This window comes from Liolophura sinensis, chromosome 7, assembly GCF_032854445.1.
Source record: "Liolophura sinensis isolate JHLJ2023 chromosome 7, CUHK_Ljap_v2, whole genome shotgun sequence".
In the NCBI taxonomy this organism is placed as follows: Eukaryota; Metazoa; Mollusca; class Polyplacophora; order Chitonida; family Chitonidae; genus Liolophura; species Liolophura sinensis.
Window position 1 is genome coordinate 46,240,628 of NC_088301.1, and position 14,732 is coordinate 46,255,359.

General features: G+C 34.9%; 2 protein-coding genes across 2 annotated transcripts in view; one reads left to right on the plus strand and one right to left on the minus strand.

Moving 5' to 3' along the window:
• LOC135470961 (voltage-dependent calcium channel subunit alpha-2/delta-3-like) overlaps nt 1–5,034 on the plus strand; it is a 68,546-nt gene extending 63,512 nt beyond the window's left edge. The window contains 1 exon segment of the mRNA XM_064750010.1: nt 292–5,034. Within this exon segment, the coding sequence (XP_064606080.1) occupies nt 292–396 (105 nt within the window). The 3' untranslated portion in view covers nt 397–5,034.
• Nucleotides 5,035–6,041: 1,007 nt separating this feature from the next.
• The window catches only part of LOC135469856 (leucine-rich repeat serine/threonine-protein kinase 2-like), a 45,772-nt gene continuing 37,081 nt past the window's right edge, over nt 6,042–14,732 (minus strand). The window contains 6 exon segments of the mRNA XM_064748479.1: nt 6,042–8,721; nt 9,215–9,289; nt 11,468–11,652; nt 12,830–12,970; nt 13,627–13,796; nt 14,164–14,242. Of these exon segments, the coding sequence (XP_064604549.1) occupies nt 8,600–8,721; nt 9,215–9,289; nt 11,468–11,652; nt 12,830–12,970; nt 13,627–13,796; nt 14,164–14,242 (772 nt within the window). The 3' untranslated portion in view covers nt 6,042–8,599.

Genomic DNA, 14,732 nt, shown 5'->3' on the forward strand with positions numbered 1-14,732 from the left:
CAGTGACACTTGTGTTGTCGTTTGTGCAGTTTAATGCTAGTTAAAGACCACTTGTATCACATTGTATCGTACACATCATGTATATATGTATGCCACAATAGAGAAAGGTTTGTCAGGAAACTGCCAAAGGCCAGTGGTTTTTCCCTGGGCACTCTGGTATCTGACCCTCAAACCTGGACACCCATTGCATAAGGGAAAAATTTTTGATTATGACATTAAACAAACAATCAAATAAATAAATGATACATAAATGAAAGAACATGTACAGTCATTGTATTGTTTCTGTTCCAGGATAAAGAAATGAAGTGTGATGGAACTACAACAACAACCTGCCCAGTAGTATTCCTTGGAATGCAGCTTATTGCCCTCATATTTTCCTGCCTGTTGTCTTCGTGAAGCAAGACTAGCTCTGAAAGATTTATTATCCTTGCAGCCATAAACAGTTGGAAAATGGATCAAGATTCACTGTGGCAACGAATGAAGGCACTGATGACATGGATGGCAGTTTTGATCAGAAGCCAACAGGGTGGGAATCCAGTCAGTGGAGAACTGCAAGGGCTACACCAGTTATACATAGACAGATAGCAGTTCAAATTGGATAAATCAGATGTGGCTATTAAAGTGTCGTTGGAGAATTTTTCAGTATGGACAAACCTCAGGTGTTATAATCTGAACTGAGAAGGTGGTCCAAACATTAACCTAAGTTACTGTATGTAAATTGTGGAGAGACTTGAATTAGTTTTGCTGTGGTTGAACTGATAAAAGAATAGTCATTACTGGTTAGCAGTAGACTGGAGAAAGATATGTTATGCTCTGGTAAGTAAATGATGGTTCATGCTGTCTGAGGGCAAATTCATGAAATTATTATATCAAGGCTTGAACTGGGAGAAAAGGCACAATAACAAGCAAGAATTTGCATTGGAAGCTGCATGTACATTACACCAGTAGATAGATAAGGAATGTAGACATGTACCAGTGCTTATAAGGTGTCAGTGTAAAGATTCAGGAATACCCCGAAGGGAACTTGTGTGACCATAAACATCATCGATTATTGTGTTGATCATAATTATGTTTGGTTTACAGAATGATTCACTGAACGTCCTGCAATGGTTCAACTAGTTGCTGAGACAGAGAAAAGTAAAACAAAAATTGTTCTGCCTTTAATTGGTTGGAGAGTGAAAAGAAGCAACATAAAATGGAATTTTCTTTATGTGTACTTGAAGGATATTGGCCAAGGGGCTCTGACAGCATAAGAAAATATTAATGTAGGTCATTGAGCAATGTATGAATAGGATAGGCAATGCCAGACAAAGGTGTGGCCTAGACATGGTGCTTTAATATCCAGGGATATCAGGTGTTGTTATATATGCAAAATATTTCATGAAACTGTTGGATTAAATTAATGTCTTAAAAGACTTTGGTTTTATATAGTTGTATTTGTAGGATATTTGTATGAACAACAGGTTGACAGTTGCCTGTACTGGGAGTGGTACTTAAAGATGGATTAACGGTCTGTAAGCCAGTCAGTAGGAATACCTGGTTTGCATTTCTTGACACATGTACATGTTTGTAATTAATTATTAGGGCTTTGTTACTCTGATCATTTTAGAATCTAGAATCTTGTATAAATAGCCTTTTTTTATTGAAGGGGGCTTTACAGTGGCGTGTGTTTAAAAAGCAAAACATTTGTGAATGATATATAAAAAATGTATTGTTTTGTACATGAAAAGTTACTGTGTAAGTAAACATGTTCAGCTGTTGGATATACTGATCAGTTGAGTACACTATCCAGTACAGAAAGTCCTACTAGTCCATAAAGGTGAACAGTGGTGGAAAGATTAAAATAGTGGTATTTACAGGTAAACTTCTTCACCTTCGTCATATGTAGGGTTACTGTGCATTTTCTTTTTTATCAGAAACAGATATTTTAATTAATTTTTATTTCTTTTGCATGTACAGGCCAAAACATTTTGGCCAAGGTTTGAATTAATAGCCTCATTCCATATCATAATTTCATTCCGCGCACCTAATTGTTAAAAGATAACATAAAATATGAATAAGTTATGGTTTTAATATAATTGTATGTGGTGGTTAGGATACAGGTAGGTCTTGTTTCATTGTGTGGTTTTATATACCGGTATGTATACTACAAGAGGAAACGCATTTCTTTCTGGTACATGTATCTACATGTAAGATGTGTTACATCAGCAACTCTTGTATAGCTGATAAAATTTATTGCGTTTATTTGATATAAAAATAAGAGAAAAAAATGCCTTAAACGCCAGAAAATTGTATGCAAATAAAATGTCACTGAAAGTTTTCCATGCCCTTCGACATTGCAACACCTACAACTGTTTGATACAGACTTCCGTAACAAAAGTTCTTAGTTGATGACATGCATTAGCAAGCATTGTGCAATGTGTTGTGGAAACGTGGCTTTTTTGGTCACTGTCATGGCATTGTTTAAGGTAATCTAGTTTTATTTTGCAATGCAATATTGAGTGACCTCATTTACTTGTAGCAGAACAGCTGCTACAAATACGTGTACTTGCATGGTTTTTTCAAAATCAAGGTACCAAATTGTTTCAAAACTTTTTAAGATTTTTGCTATAGTATGAATATGGTTCTTGGTACACATCTAAATTCAGTTTACATCAGGCTTAAAGTTTTCTTGTAAAAAGAAACTGCATAGAACTACCACATTGTTGAAATATTAATCTTGTGAAAAACAAACAAACAAGGAACAGGGGATGAAGTCATGAGACATGGTGCAGAGTTTAACATATAAAGTACTGTATATATTAAATTATGTATGAGTAAGAAAAGTGATATTCCTAAAATATGAAAGTACATGTACTCAGAATTTTAAATATTTAAAAAGCAAAATACAGAGGTGTTAGGAGTCATTGGTTACAAAATGGATGCTATTATTTATTTATTTATTTATAAATTGAAGGGGATACTATTATTCATAAATTTGAATTGTCTTTCAGTATGATATGTATATACATGAACATGTATAAATATTAAGTTATTACTTTATACACTACTCATGTTTTGGGAGACATTTTATCTATATGTATATCATGTATATCATGCTTATGGTTAAGCCAATAAACTGATGGTTATTGTCCATAGATGTAGAATACAGAAGCATATGTTCATAATTTTTCGGTTATTCGGTTTCAATAAAGCAACATATTAAATTTGTTAAGAATAACTGTGTACAAAAGATGTGTTTTGAGGTATTAATTTGTGTATTGTACAGAGGAATTGTGTTCCCCTTTCATTATGTTATGGAAGCAAAAGGCCAGTAGAACCTTTGAAATCACCACATTGGTACATGTACATGTAGGTGTACATCTAGATACAAAATTAGGTTCATGTGTTCCTATCAGTTAGAAATAATTGGCTAGCATCGATACTGCATGCTAGAGTTGGCACATTCCTGCATGAGAACAGCGGATAATTTGTATTGACCAAATTCCATGCTTTGAACTGAATGTATTGGCATAATCTTTAATTAGTATGGTTGAATATGTTTTCTGCACAAATGCAGGGAAACAGAATTGACTCTTTTCGATTGGTTGGTGTTAGACAGCCAGGTGTACATGTAGTCCAAGCTGAACCAACGGACTCAGAATATGGCTTGTGCCCGTCTCTGATTTCAACCAATCAGCCTGGATTCTGTTTGCCTTTGTAACACTTCAGAGCTTAATTAGAGAAGTAATACTACAAATCTACATGTGCATAATTGCAGACATGTGACATCACTAAAGTGCCTGTATTTTTGTATACTCGATATGGCTATATGTACATTTATGTTGGAATCAGTCTACTTCACCAGGTATATGATGTTCATGGGTGTTGTTGACGCATTCACAGGTCTATGATTTATGGGAGTTAATTCGCCTAATAATAGATGGAATTGCGAAAATGGCTGAAAATGTCTAACACAAAATTTAACAGGAACATAGAGACTTAGAACTTAGGTTTACAACATGTAATCTGTCCTGATCAAAGCAGCCTGGGTCCAAGCTATGTATGGGTAGTTGTTGTTCTTCCAGCCTCTGCTATGATGATTTGTTGGCAAACTGGTATTACAAGAAAACAGTGGTCAGTTCAGCTTGGACCCATAATTGCCCATGCACAGGTATGGAAAGGTACCTGATTTTTACCTGTATTTGTCAATGTAGAAGCCGTCTCTTTGGTTTCATTCTCATGTACATCTTATTGACACCATAATATATAAATGTATTGTTAATATTATTCATGTAGGATTGCATGATACAGTAAACAACTTTCTTTATACATGTAGGTGTTTGATGTGAATTTGACAATTAAGGAAGGCTGAGCAGATGTTGAAAAATATATTTGGTAATTGGTTACGTGTTGCTTGATATCTTATTTTGCACTCTTTTTTTTTTATCGCATTGATTCCTGTTCCACCAATGTAAGAACAGTATTATATCATGGCACCAATCATTCATGATGTCATAAAAGTTTGTCTTAAGGTATAACCCTGATTCCATACAAACTCTTAAGAGTTTTATACATTTTGTTATTCCAAAATGAAAAAAAAAAAGCATTCCCTTTATTTAAGAATATACTTGCAGGCTTGCTTTTGAAAAAAAAAAAAAACACAACAAAAAGACAGGTATTCACTGAAGGGATTGTACAGCATAAAGATTATTGGAAGAACAGGTTGTTATAGAGTGGATGAAAGGACACAATGTAAGATTTCGTAGAAAAAATGACAAACAAATGATCCATTCAATGGGATGCTTTTTGACAATGGGACCTTTTCAGAATGGACCTTAATATTATATACATATGTTGTATGCACTTGAAGTGTGACTTTTTCCTGTTCAATGCATTAAAATTTGTGTAATTTCTCTTTCCATGCAATTCAGCTGCATCAGTCTTTAGTAGACATGTACGCACAGTACAAAATAAAGAAATGTTCATCCATCAGGTGAATGTGCTTATATCATTGAATTAACATACACCTGTATATAACAGTTATCATTCTTACTGTGGTTTGATGAATAAAATGTTGATATTTTTGCAAGTAAGTTCACAGGTATTGTTCTCTTCGTTCTATGACCTGATTTTCTTTAAAATGACTTGAGGACTCACAGACAAACCAAGACTAGCTAGTTAAAAACAGGCCTATATTGCTCCACATTGAAATTTTGCCCTACACGAATTTCATTCCCATCATTCAGTAATTGACTCTTGAGAACCGGAAGCAGAAATCATAAGGACTTTGATGGATATAATTAGCGCTTCCCAAATATAAGCAGGTTCCGATAGGAGGTCATTGCAAGGAATTTTCAGACCTTGTGAGACTCGGAATGCTTTGTAGCTTTAGGCAGTGGAAGTGGAAACTTTGACTCCTCATAAGATGATATTGGTGATGTGGTGAGAATTTTAATCTCTATGACCCAAAGATAGACTGTGAAATCACATTTGAAATTTTGTTTAGAGACGAAAAAAAAAAATAGATTTATGGAATGTGTAATCTTGCTGTGACAGCAACTCAAGAGGCTGAATTTAATCGTCTGGAATCTGGAACTTTAACATCAACGTTTTAAGTCCCTGTTTGCCACAAGAAAGGACCTCGAGGCAGTAGAATATAGGCCCACAGGTACCGAGCTGTCAAAACCTGACCTTCTGGCCTTGAAGTCTTATATGATATGAGAGAAATATTCTTGAGTATGGCATAAAAACACCAATCAAATAAATAAATCAATCAAAGTCCATCATGCACACACAATATGACATTTAAGCCATATTCATGATAGTGGTTTAAAGTCACACTAGAGAATTCATCAAATATACAATGAGTGTCAGATTTACGGGTGGAGGAAACAGGAACCTTGGGATAAACCTCTGAACATTGCCATCGTTTTATTCACCAGCCTGGAGGAAAATAAGTCAGCTTCAACAAGCCTCGCTGACCACTTATTACAGATCACATTTATGAACAAAGTATGCTGTATAATACACATGTGCACTTGGAACAAATGTACTGGTACATTGGGCAAGTAAGGCTGTATTTATTTCAACCATGCATATGCATGCTTAAGCATGTCCTTAGAACAAAATTGAATTCACAGTTGTATTGGAGCATCTACCACATATACAATGCAGCAATTCAAAAATTATACAAGCACAATATGGCATATTTTCATCCCCCCCCCCCCCAAAAAAAGATCAAAGTATATGCTTTAGTACGTATAAAATGGAACAGTAATATATTTCAGTACATGAATCTTTGGCAATAAAATGTATGAGCACAATTAAAAAAAAATGTAAATGATATAAAAAAAATTAACTGAAAGCAAATTCATCTTTTGACCAATGAAGAATACAGACATTCAGTGACGAGCTTTATCATTCCATTACATAATAGGCCATTTTCCAATGGAATATGGTACATGCATGTCTGCATTAAGCTCTGGAGGCCTTGCATCACAGTTTCAGTACTTACATGTAAAGTGTTTATGGCAACAAAACTGTAATCAAAATAGCACTTGAGGGTAAATCATTTAAACTTAAAATCTAACCAAAATAATTAAAAATATTCCCAGAGGAAAATAAGACTGAAAGTTTTTTATGATGGCATATACAATTTCCTGTATCCATTGCACCCATTTCATTTACATGGCTTCTATTATTAAGGAGGATTCTACCAAGATTACCTGTTCCTTTCTGGCATATTAATTTATTTTACTCACATGTCCTTACAGTTCTTTAAGTCCTAGTACATGCAAAGTAAAAACAAAATCAGAGTAAAATCAGGCATATAGATGGCATGTAAGCACTCTGGTCATCACAGGTGTTTCTCAGCTCAAATAACATTTCATGATCCTCAAAAACCATATGACTAATAACTATCTGGTTAAAAATGTCAGACACTTAACTTTTTACATCAAAATCTCTCGAGGCACAGAGGCAAGATCAACAACCATGTGAAATTAATAAAAGCGACATGTACACACTCAGCAAACTGACTGAAAGAAGTATTTGCGATAAAGTATCTGAAGAAATATATTACTCAAAAAAAAAAAACCCATTATGCAACGTACATATAGAACAACAGAGCCTTAAAAAAATAAGCCTCATAAGTAAACTACCGGTACACATATATAAATAAATGTTACTGTGAAATCCATTTAATATAAGAACTTTATTGTGACAATGGAGAACCCATAAAGACTGGAGCTATAAACTACATGTAGCACTAAGTTTTCACAAAGAGCCCCAACCTTCATTTGCTACTACCATTTCTATGTTGAATTAAAAAGTTTGATAACATCTACTTCATATAGAAAATCACAATCTCAGAAATAGTAATTAACCGAATAATTCACATAAACACCAAGTTTTGGACAGCTACCAGGTTACCTCTTGAATAATGAATACAATTATGTACTGTAAAAATGTCTCCAGTATACAATAAGAATAAAATACATAATTCAGCAACTTCCATAGTTACCATGCTACAAATCTAAAACATGTAGATTTGAAAAACATGCATGAGAAAAAGATGTAAAAAAAAAAGGTACATGTAATTCCCACAAATTCAACCAGAGCAATTTTTTACACACATTACGCATGTATAGCTGATCAATACATTTTGCAGGACATAAAACTTGACCAATTTACTAGGGAAAAAAACATAAAAAAAAGGTCACAAACCATTCTTTGGAATAAGATACTCAGGAATACAGGTAAAATATTCCCCCCAAAGGATGAAGCTACATGTACTTTTCATTCAGAAAATGTTCATCCAGGTGTTTTAACTTCTGGTACAGTTGAACATGCAGGAAATTTTAAATACATGGGTGATATTTTGCAAAAGCTTTTGAAGCTATACTGTTACACGTATATTGCACAATTAAACAAGGTGTTCTTTATACACCTACACACATGTAGACCAAAGGAAAAATTCTACATGTAGCTAATATTTTAGCTAATCACTAAATCTTTGTGGGCCAAGGCAACATCAGTAACACAGGTGAAATGTTCATCCTACATCCTACACTCACAAATGCTGACACAAAACTCTCAGTGCTTTGCCTGTGTCTAATTATGCAAAATTTACAGATCCAGAAGTTCACTGCATGATTAACAGAGAAATAATAAAAATTGTATCTTTCCTGTCCATTTCTGTAAAAGTTATTGGCATTTGACAATTCTGAAACAATCCCAGCTGTAGAAGGTTTCAGTTTTCAAAATCTCTCAGACATTACATATAGGCAACAATCAGCAGAGAAGATCAATGTACTGTGCTATTTTAAAAGGCTTGAACCCCTAATGAAGACCAGCTTCAGAAATAACATCAATACCTTCATGTGGCTAGACAGAGGGGTTAGGGCTACTGTAGTGCATCAAATCATAAATTATAAAGCAGCATACAGGTAAATCCAGGTACAACGCACATAAAAGTAAATTATTTCCCCAACCCTATTTGCCTCTGCCATAGACTGTTGACTGTCAGCCCAGAAATGTAATGCCTTGGTACATTATGCCTTTATACCTGTACAATGTGTCCGTTGGACGAAAGATTAAATTCTAACATCAACTGTCTTTATTCTGTCTGATTAGCATATTTCTCCACCAAGTCTTGTCTTTTCTTCAGATCCTCTCTCATACTTTTGATCTGGTTAGCAAAATCTCCATCCCACACTGCCAAGCAACCAAACTGGTCCTCTTTGAAAAAAAAAAAAATCATCCGAAAATATAATATACATAAGGAATATAATGAGAAGTTTAAGTACAGTTGTGATAATACATACAGAGTCATTAATGAAAATGACCTGTAACTGATTCTTAAAGTTCTATTGATCTTAGAAAGGTGTTTCGTACTTTGCTTGGAAGATACTCGACTAGAAAAAAGTATGTTCCACCACCAAAAGAAATATATTAAAAACAGCATGGAATGTGTTTCATACAGGGTTGTCCAGGCATTACCATCCTAATACTAAACATAATATAGGTCTGTACATCCATGTCCAGTCATGGATATCTCAGCACATAACAATGACATCTTAAATTCAGAACATTTAACCTCCATGGAATGACAAAGGGCAGTAGCCCTGCATGTATGTAGAATGCTACAATACCACAAGGTCACAGCACAAAGGCACCCAAGTTTATTTCTAAAAGTTATATCTACTTTACAGTTAAACTGAACTACATGTACCTCTGGCAATGTCAAACTTTGATGTGCTTCTGAAACCAAGGCCTCCAGTTAACACAATGGATGATTTGAAGTTTTCTGGAAAAGACAAACACAAGGGCCACAAGACTCAAAAAAAAAAATGAAAATGCTTTTTGTCATTGAACTACAAGTACTTGTTGATCAGATGATGTGACAGCAAGTAGCTAGGCTAGCTCATTAAACACTCCTCCCGTTTTTGTTGAATAGCTGAAAGCTGGGGATCTAATTTTATATTCTGTTTTTCCTCCCTAAAGGAGTAATCTACAACTTTAAAGTGCTAATATGAAATACACACGTAGACACAAGTGATAACAAGGCCATCTTTAAATATATATTTCTTAGATCTAATGGACCAGACCCTGGTCCTCAAGTTTTCACTAGGATTTTGAAATTTTTTTTATGTTTTTTTATGCTAATAATTTCTTTAAAATCAAAACCTTTTTCATCAGCCAAAATAATAAACTGGAGTCCAAGGGATGTGAAATAAGTCTATATCTCTTCTTTTTTTATTTTTCTAATTCTAACTAATGACCAATTGTCTTCTAGTACAATTCATTTGTCTTTTCCAACCACAGAGGGCCTATCAATTATTCTGTCTGTAATAGAGAACCCAGCCCAACCTCATTATGACATGACCTTAAACAGTAAGCATTGCACTGAATGTCATATTATGATATACTGTAAAATAGCAGAAATTTTCCCCCAATTTTTTTTTGCAACTAAACAATTTTCAAAATCTGTACCACTGCTGATGTGGCAACAGATCAAGGCAACATATCGTAATACAATACATGTTTTGGTCCTTATATTGTATAGTTGTATCCCAACAGTGCAAATATGGCAAGGACACATAAAATACATGTACAATCTCTCAACCTTTTTTCGATCCTTTCAGGATCATATCTAAATGTTCATCAAATATACCAAACATAATTAACAGCTCATTCCACAATTTAACAGATAACATCCTTGATGGATCATGAAAAACTTGGTATGATAAGTTTGTTCACATTCATGCAATATGGAAGCTCAACTACTGGGCAGTGACAGAAGGTGTCAAGCAGTTCTACAGATAATTTTCAGAGGTAGTGCGGTACTCCCTACTTTTCAAAGAGAGGGGTATGCCTACCGCAGTACACATTTTTTGAAAATAGTCAACATTTCGCTATTTTGGGTCCCCAGCAATACACCTGGAAAGTGTGAAGATTCTTGTAGTTACATACAGGACTACAAGTATATATGTATATAGATGTGTTGCCCAGAATTACGACTTGTCACAACTTTCTAAAATAAATTAATTATTTCAGCTCTTCCTCACGAGGAATTGATCTGAATTACACTCACAGGCCTACATTTGTTTATTACACCTCAACCTACAGGGTAGAGTAAGTGAGAGTGAGTGAGTGAGTGAGTGCTTGGGGTTTAACGTCATACTTAACTTTTCAGTTTCTGAAAACTAACTTGTCTTGGACAGAGTCACACATGTAAACTACTTTGGAGATTACTTTCGATTTTGACAGGACTGCTTTAAATCTCAGGAATTTTCTGGAATTTAGGCACACACACAAATCGTCATGCATATTCAGCACCAGTAAGCTCTACGTTAATTTTAGAAGCGCATCATTTAATTTTTAAGCACATCTATGCCTGCACAACCCTTATCTGTAGCACTAGGGTCAAGGTCAAATGGCATACCCGCTGTCTGATAACTTCCACATGTTCTTTATTTTCACCATTTTGTGGTCTAACAAAGCGCTTGATTGCCGTAATGTAGTCCTAAATATTATTAGGAGCTGTTAAATACATGAACGTAGGCTATCTTATGTGGTGTAAATCTTTTTGCTACATACGCTATCACAGGCAATCAAGGTACAGACTAGTATGTGACATTTATCGTATTGATCCTCAAAATAGCGCAAGCGCATTCGATAACCTTTCATGACATGAAACTAAACTAAAAATAATAAATGAAGGCACAACTCCAAACATATTGTCGTACTTGTGTGAAACTACTTCGGGCAATTTCTTCATATTTTTTCATGCCTCTGTAATGGGCCTCTGGCAATTCTCACCCACAGGCCCATAAAAAAAAATTCATTCCTGACCGACCCTAATTTTTCTTATAGGGTCATGTTACATTCAGTGTAGACTTTTCTTAGGACGGCTGAAACAGTTATAAATATATCTAAGCTACATATGATAAACTATCTGGGACTATGAGATAGCAATTTGTACCTGTTGGTCTTGTCACAGAAATGCACCGCACTGAGCTTGTATATCGATGTGTCACGATAAGTGGCTTCAGCGTGGCTCCATCCAGTAGAATCACATGACCTCCGCCTGTCCCCACCCATAGCACCTTGTTGTTTTGAAGACAAAGAGAAGTCACTCTTGCCACATCAGCAATGTCTTCAACAAGCCTGTTATTGAAAGAAGCAACTTCAAAGAATTTATATTGCATGCAAAACTAAGTGCATGGAGCAAGTTGGTTTTCAAACACGATCAAATGACTCTACATAAATAACTGTGTTAAAATATTTGGAGCAGTTGTTGTATGGACACTAATGACCAAAGAGAATCCAAAAAAGAAGCAAACATGCGAAACTTATGTGCAGATTGGGCTGGTTTTCAAACTTGATGTGAGGATCCACAAGTGAGTCTGCACACAAAATTTATCAAAACCGGACATTACATTTAAGGCAGTCACTGCATGAAAACCAAAGCATGAATGACAGACAGACAGAGAGTCATAACTGTAACTTTAAATGCAAACACAACTATATGGTTGTTTGTTTAAGAGGCATAACCGGCATACAGAAGTTCACTGAGTAACATGACAAACTTTCTGTATGGATGACGACTTCTGATTCATTTTCATCGACGTTTCAATGTACATTCTAACATCGTTATCAAGCAAATATGATGTATTTCAAAGAGGAAGTACAATACTTTCCAGTTCACATCTTGTGTTCATTAGCTAACATACATGTACTTGCTCCTTCACCTGAATTACAAAGCCTAAGACACTAAGTTTACATTCCCAAGGCATTTCAAACTTAGCCCATCCTGTTAGCAAGACTGCCTTGATATATTTTAGAAAGAGAGCCAATTTTTCTAGATATTCCTTATCTAGAAAAATCCTTTCACGAACTACCAATGGTATATGAATGTCGGACGACGCTTATATTTATAGACATGTATACAGAGATCCACGGCTAAAAATGTTTTCTTGAAATTTATAAATTGGGAAAACAGAATTCTCCCTCTGTATGTCAGAAAATGTTAAATTAAATATAAATTAGCATAATAGGAAATGTGTTTCAACACTAATCTGCTTAGATTAAAACTACTTAGATTCAAGAGCCCATTAGCTTAACCCATGCCATTAACCAGGTTTTACTCATAAGAACCAGTGGGGACTTCCTCTTAATTGTATCTACAGGGAAATATATCATGGAAGCTGATAAAAACTAACCAAATTTGTAGAAAAAAATAGAACAAAATAAAATTACATAACCCCTTAACATGGAATCTCTATTTACATACAGGACACAGTAATTAATTAACACTAATACCACACTGCAGATATTGTCATACCCGAGTACACTAATAATGTCCACCATGTCTCTGAGTTTCTCTCTTGCAACATCCCAAGATTCAACAATACTTGATCCCTTCTTGGAAATGAACAGAAACTTCCCCATTACCATGTTTGTGATAGTACTTCCTCTGTTGTTACTGAAACAGGACATGTTTCAACTACATTATAGTAAATACAATGTATTTGAACTGATAATGCACAGTTTAATGGTGTAATTCAACCTTTTCACACATTTGCAAGTTGTTTATTCAAGTATATTCTGAAGGCATTATTCTGTGTTGACTGATAAAATTATACTATTTGTGAAGCCTGGACACTGGTCAATCCAACCAATGTTGTTTTTTCTTCAAAATGAAATTAAAAACGTGCATAAATTACAGTGAAAGTTACTCTTTCACATGCGAAAAGGTTGAGGAATTAAGGTAATATATATTATATATACATATTGCATATATGCATGACTTGATATAGATACATCTGTATATATAATTAAAACCTTAATGAATGATCTCCAATAAACTATAAAATGTTGAACTGTGGTAAAGAACTCCTCCCTTCAATTAAACCTATTCCAAAGAGAATTGCATTTGACCTGAAATTTCACCATAGCTAAGTTACTCATTGTTTCATATTCTGAGATTTCTATTGATCTAAGAATGACAGAGGTGTTTAGTGGTTTGAAAAGCATGTGGTATCCTACTACAATAAAGTAACATTTCAACATTTTTATTTGCCTCTACCAGTACACCTTTCTGAATGAACTTTTAGGAGAGATACAGTATTTAGGGATAACCTTTCTCCTGTTGTCTTCCACATGGTCTCAATGGCAACCTTGAAGTCATAGCGCAGGCAGAAGAGATTCGACCCGCAAGACACATACAGTTTTCCGCTATGCTGACAAATACATTTGATTGGCTCATAATCATGCCCCAAGTCAAACATGGTAGGGTTAGTATCAGCATTCTGAAAGACAAAGAAAAAAAAACACAAAGAAAAGAAATAGTATGCATATTTCAGAATTAATACATCCTCTTACTATGGTTATCTACAATGTAACCCGCAGAGGCTAGTTAAATCTTAAAGAAATCTAACACTAGTGTTTAAGATCACTTTAGCTCAAATTATGCAGAAAAGTGTGTAAATGAATGGTTCAAATCGTTTTTATAAACATTAAATACAGGTACATGTCACATATTTGTATTTACAAAGCAAAAGCAGGAATGATTTTGACTCGTAAGCAAAAGAATAAATATGCTTTGTCTAAATGCTTCTCAATGCCTGCATGGTTATGAAAAAATATGGATTTTTTTCTCCAAGGGAACTGGGATACCTGTATGACTTCAGATACTGGAAACACAGCTAATTTTCCATCAGCCAATCCAGCTAGCAAACTCTCTTCTCCATTGTTTCTGCAGAAATAGAGAGACAATGTTGGAAGTCTGTTATATAATGAATAACCTGCAGCACATCTTACACGTGTATGTCTCCAAATTGCATAAGAAGACAAAAAAAAAGACACAAAAAAAAGGGACAAAAGTTACTGCAAATTATGTTTACTTTGTTTCTTTATTTAGTGTTTCACTCTGTAATATTTTACTTATACAAGGCGGCCTGCGATATGGTGAGAGGAAATTGCACAGAGTGTGGGGGAAACCCACGACCATCCACAGGTTGCTTACAGACCTTCCCACGTACAAATGGCAAGAAGGCAGCACAAGCTGGACTCTAACTCATAGGGATGTCATTAGTGAGATCTTCTGGGTCACGGTGCTGTGCCATCAAGCTAACCACCAGGCCATGGAGGCCTACCACATGTATTTAACTTAAGATATGCACATGTCCACTTTGAGAGCATTACTTGATTCAAAAATAGATTAAGGTATACTGCAATCTGGTCTT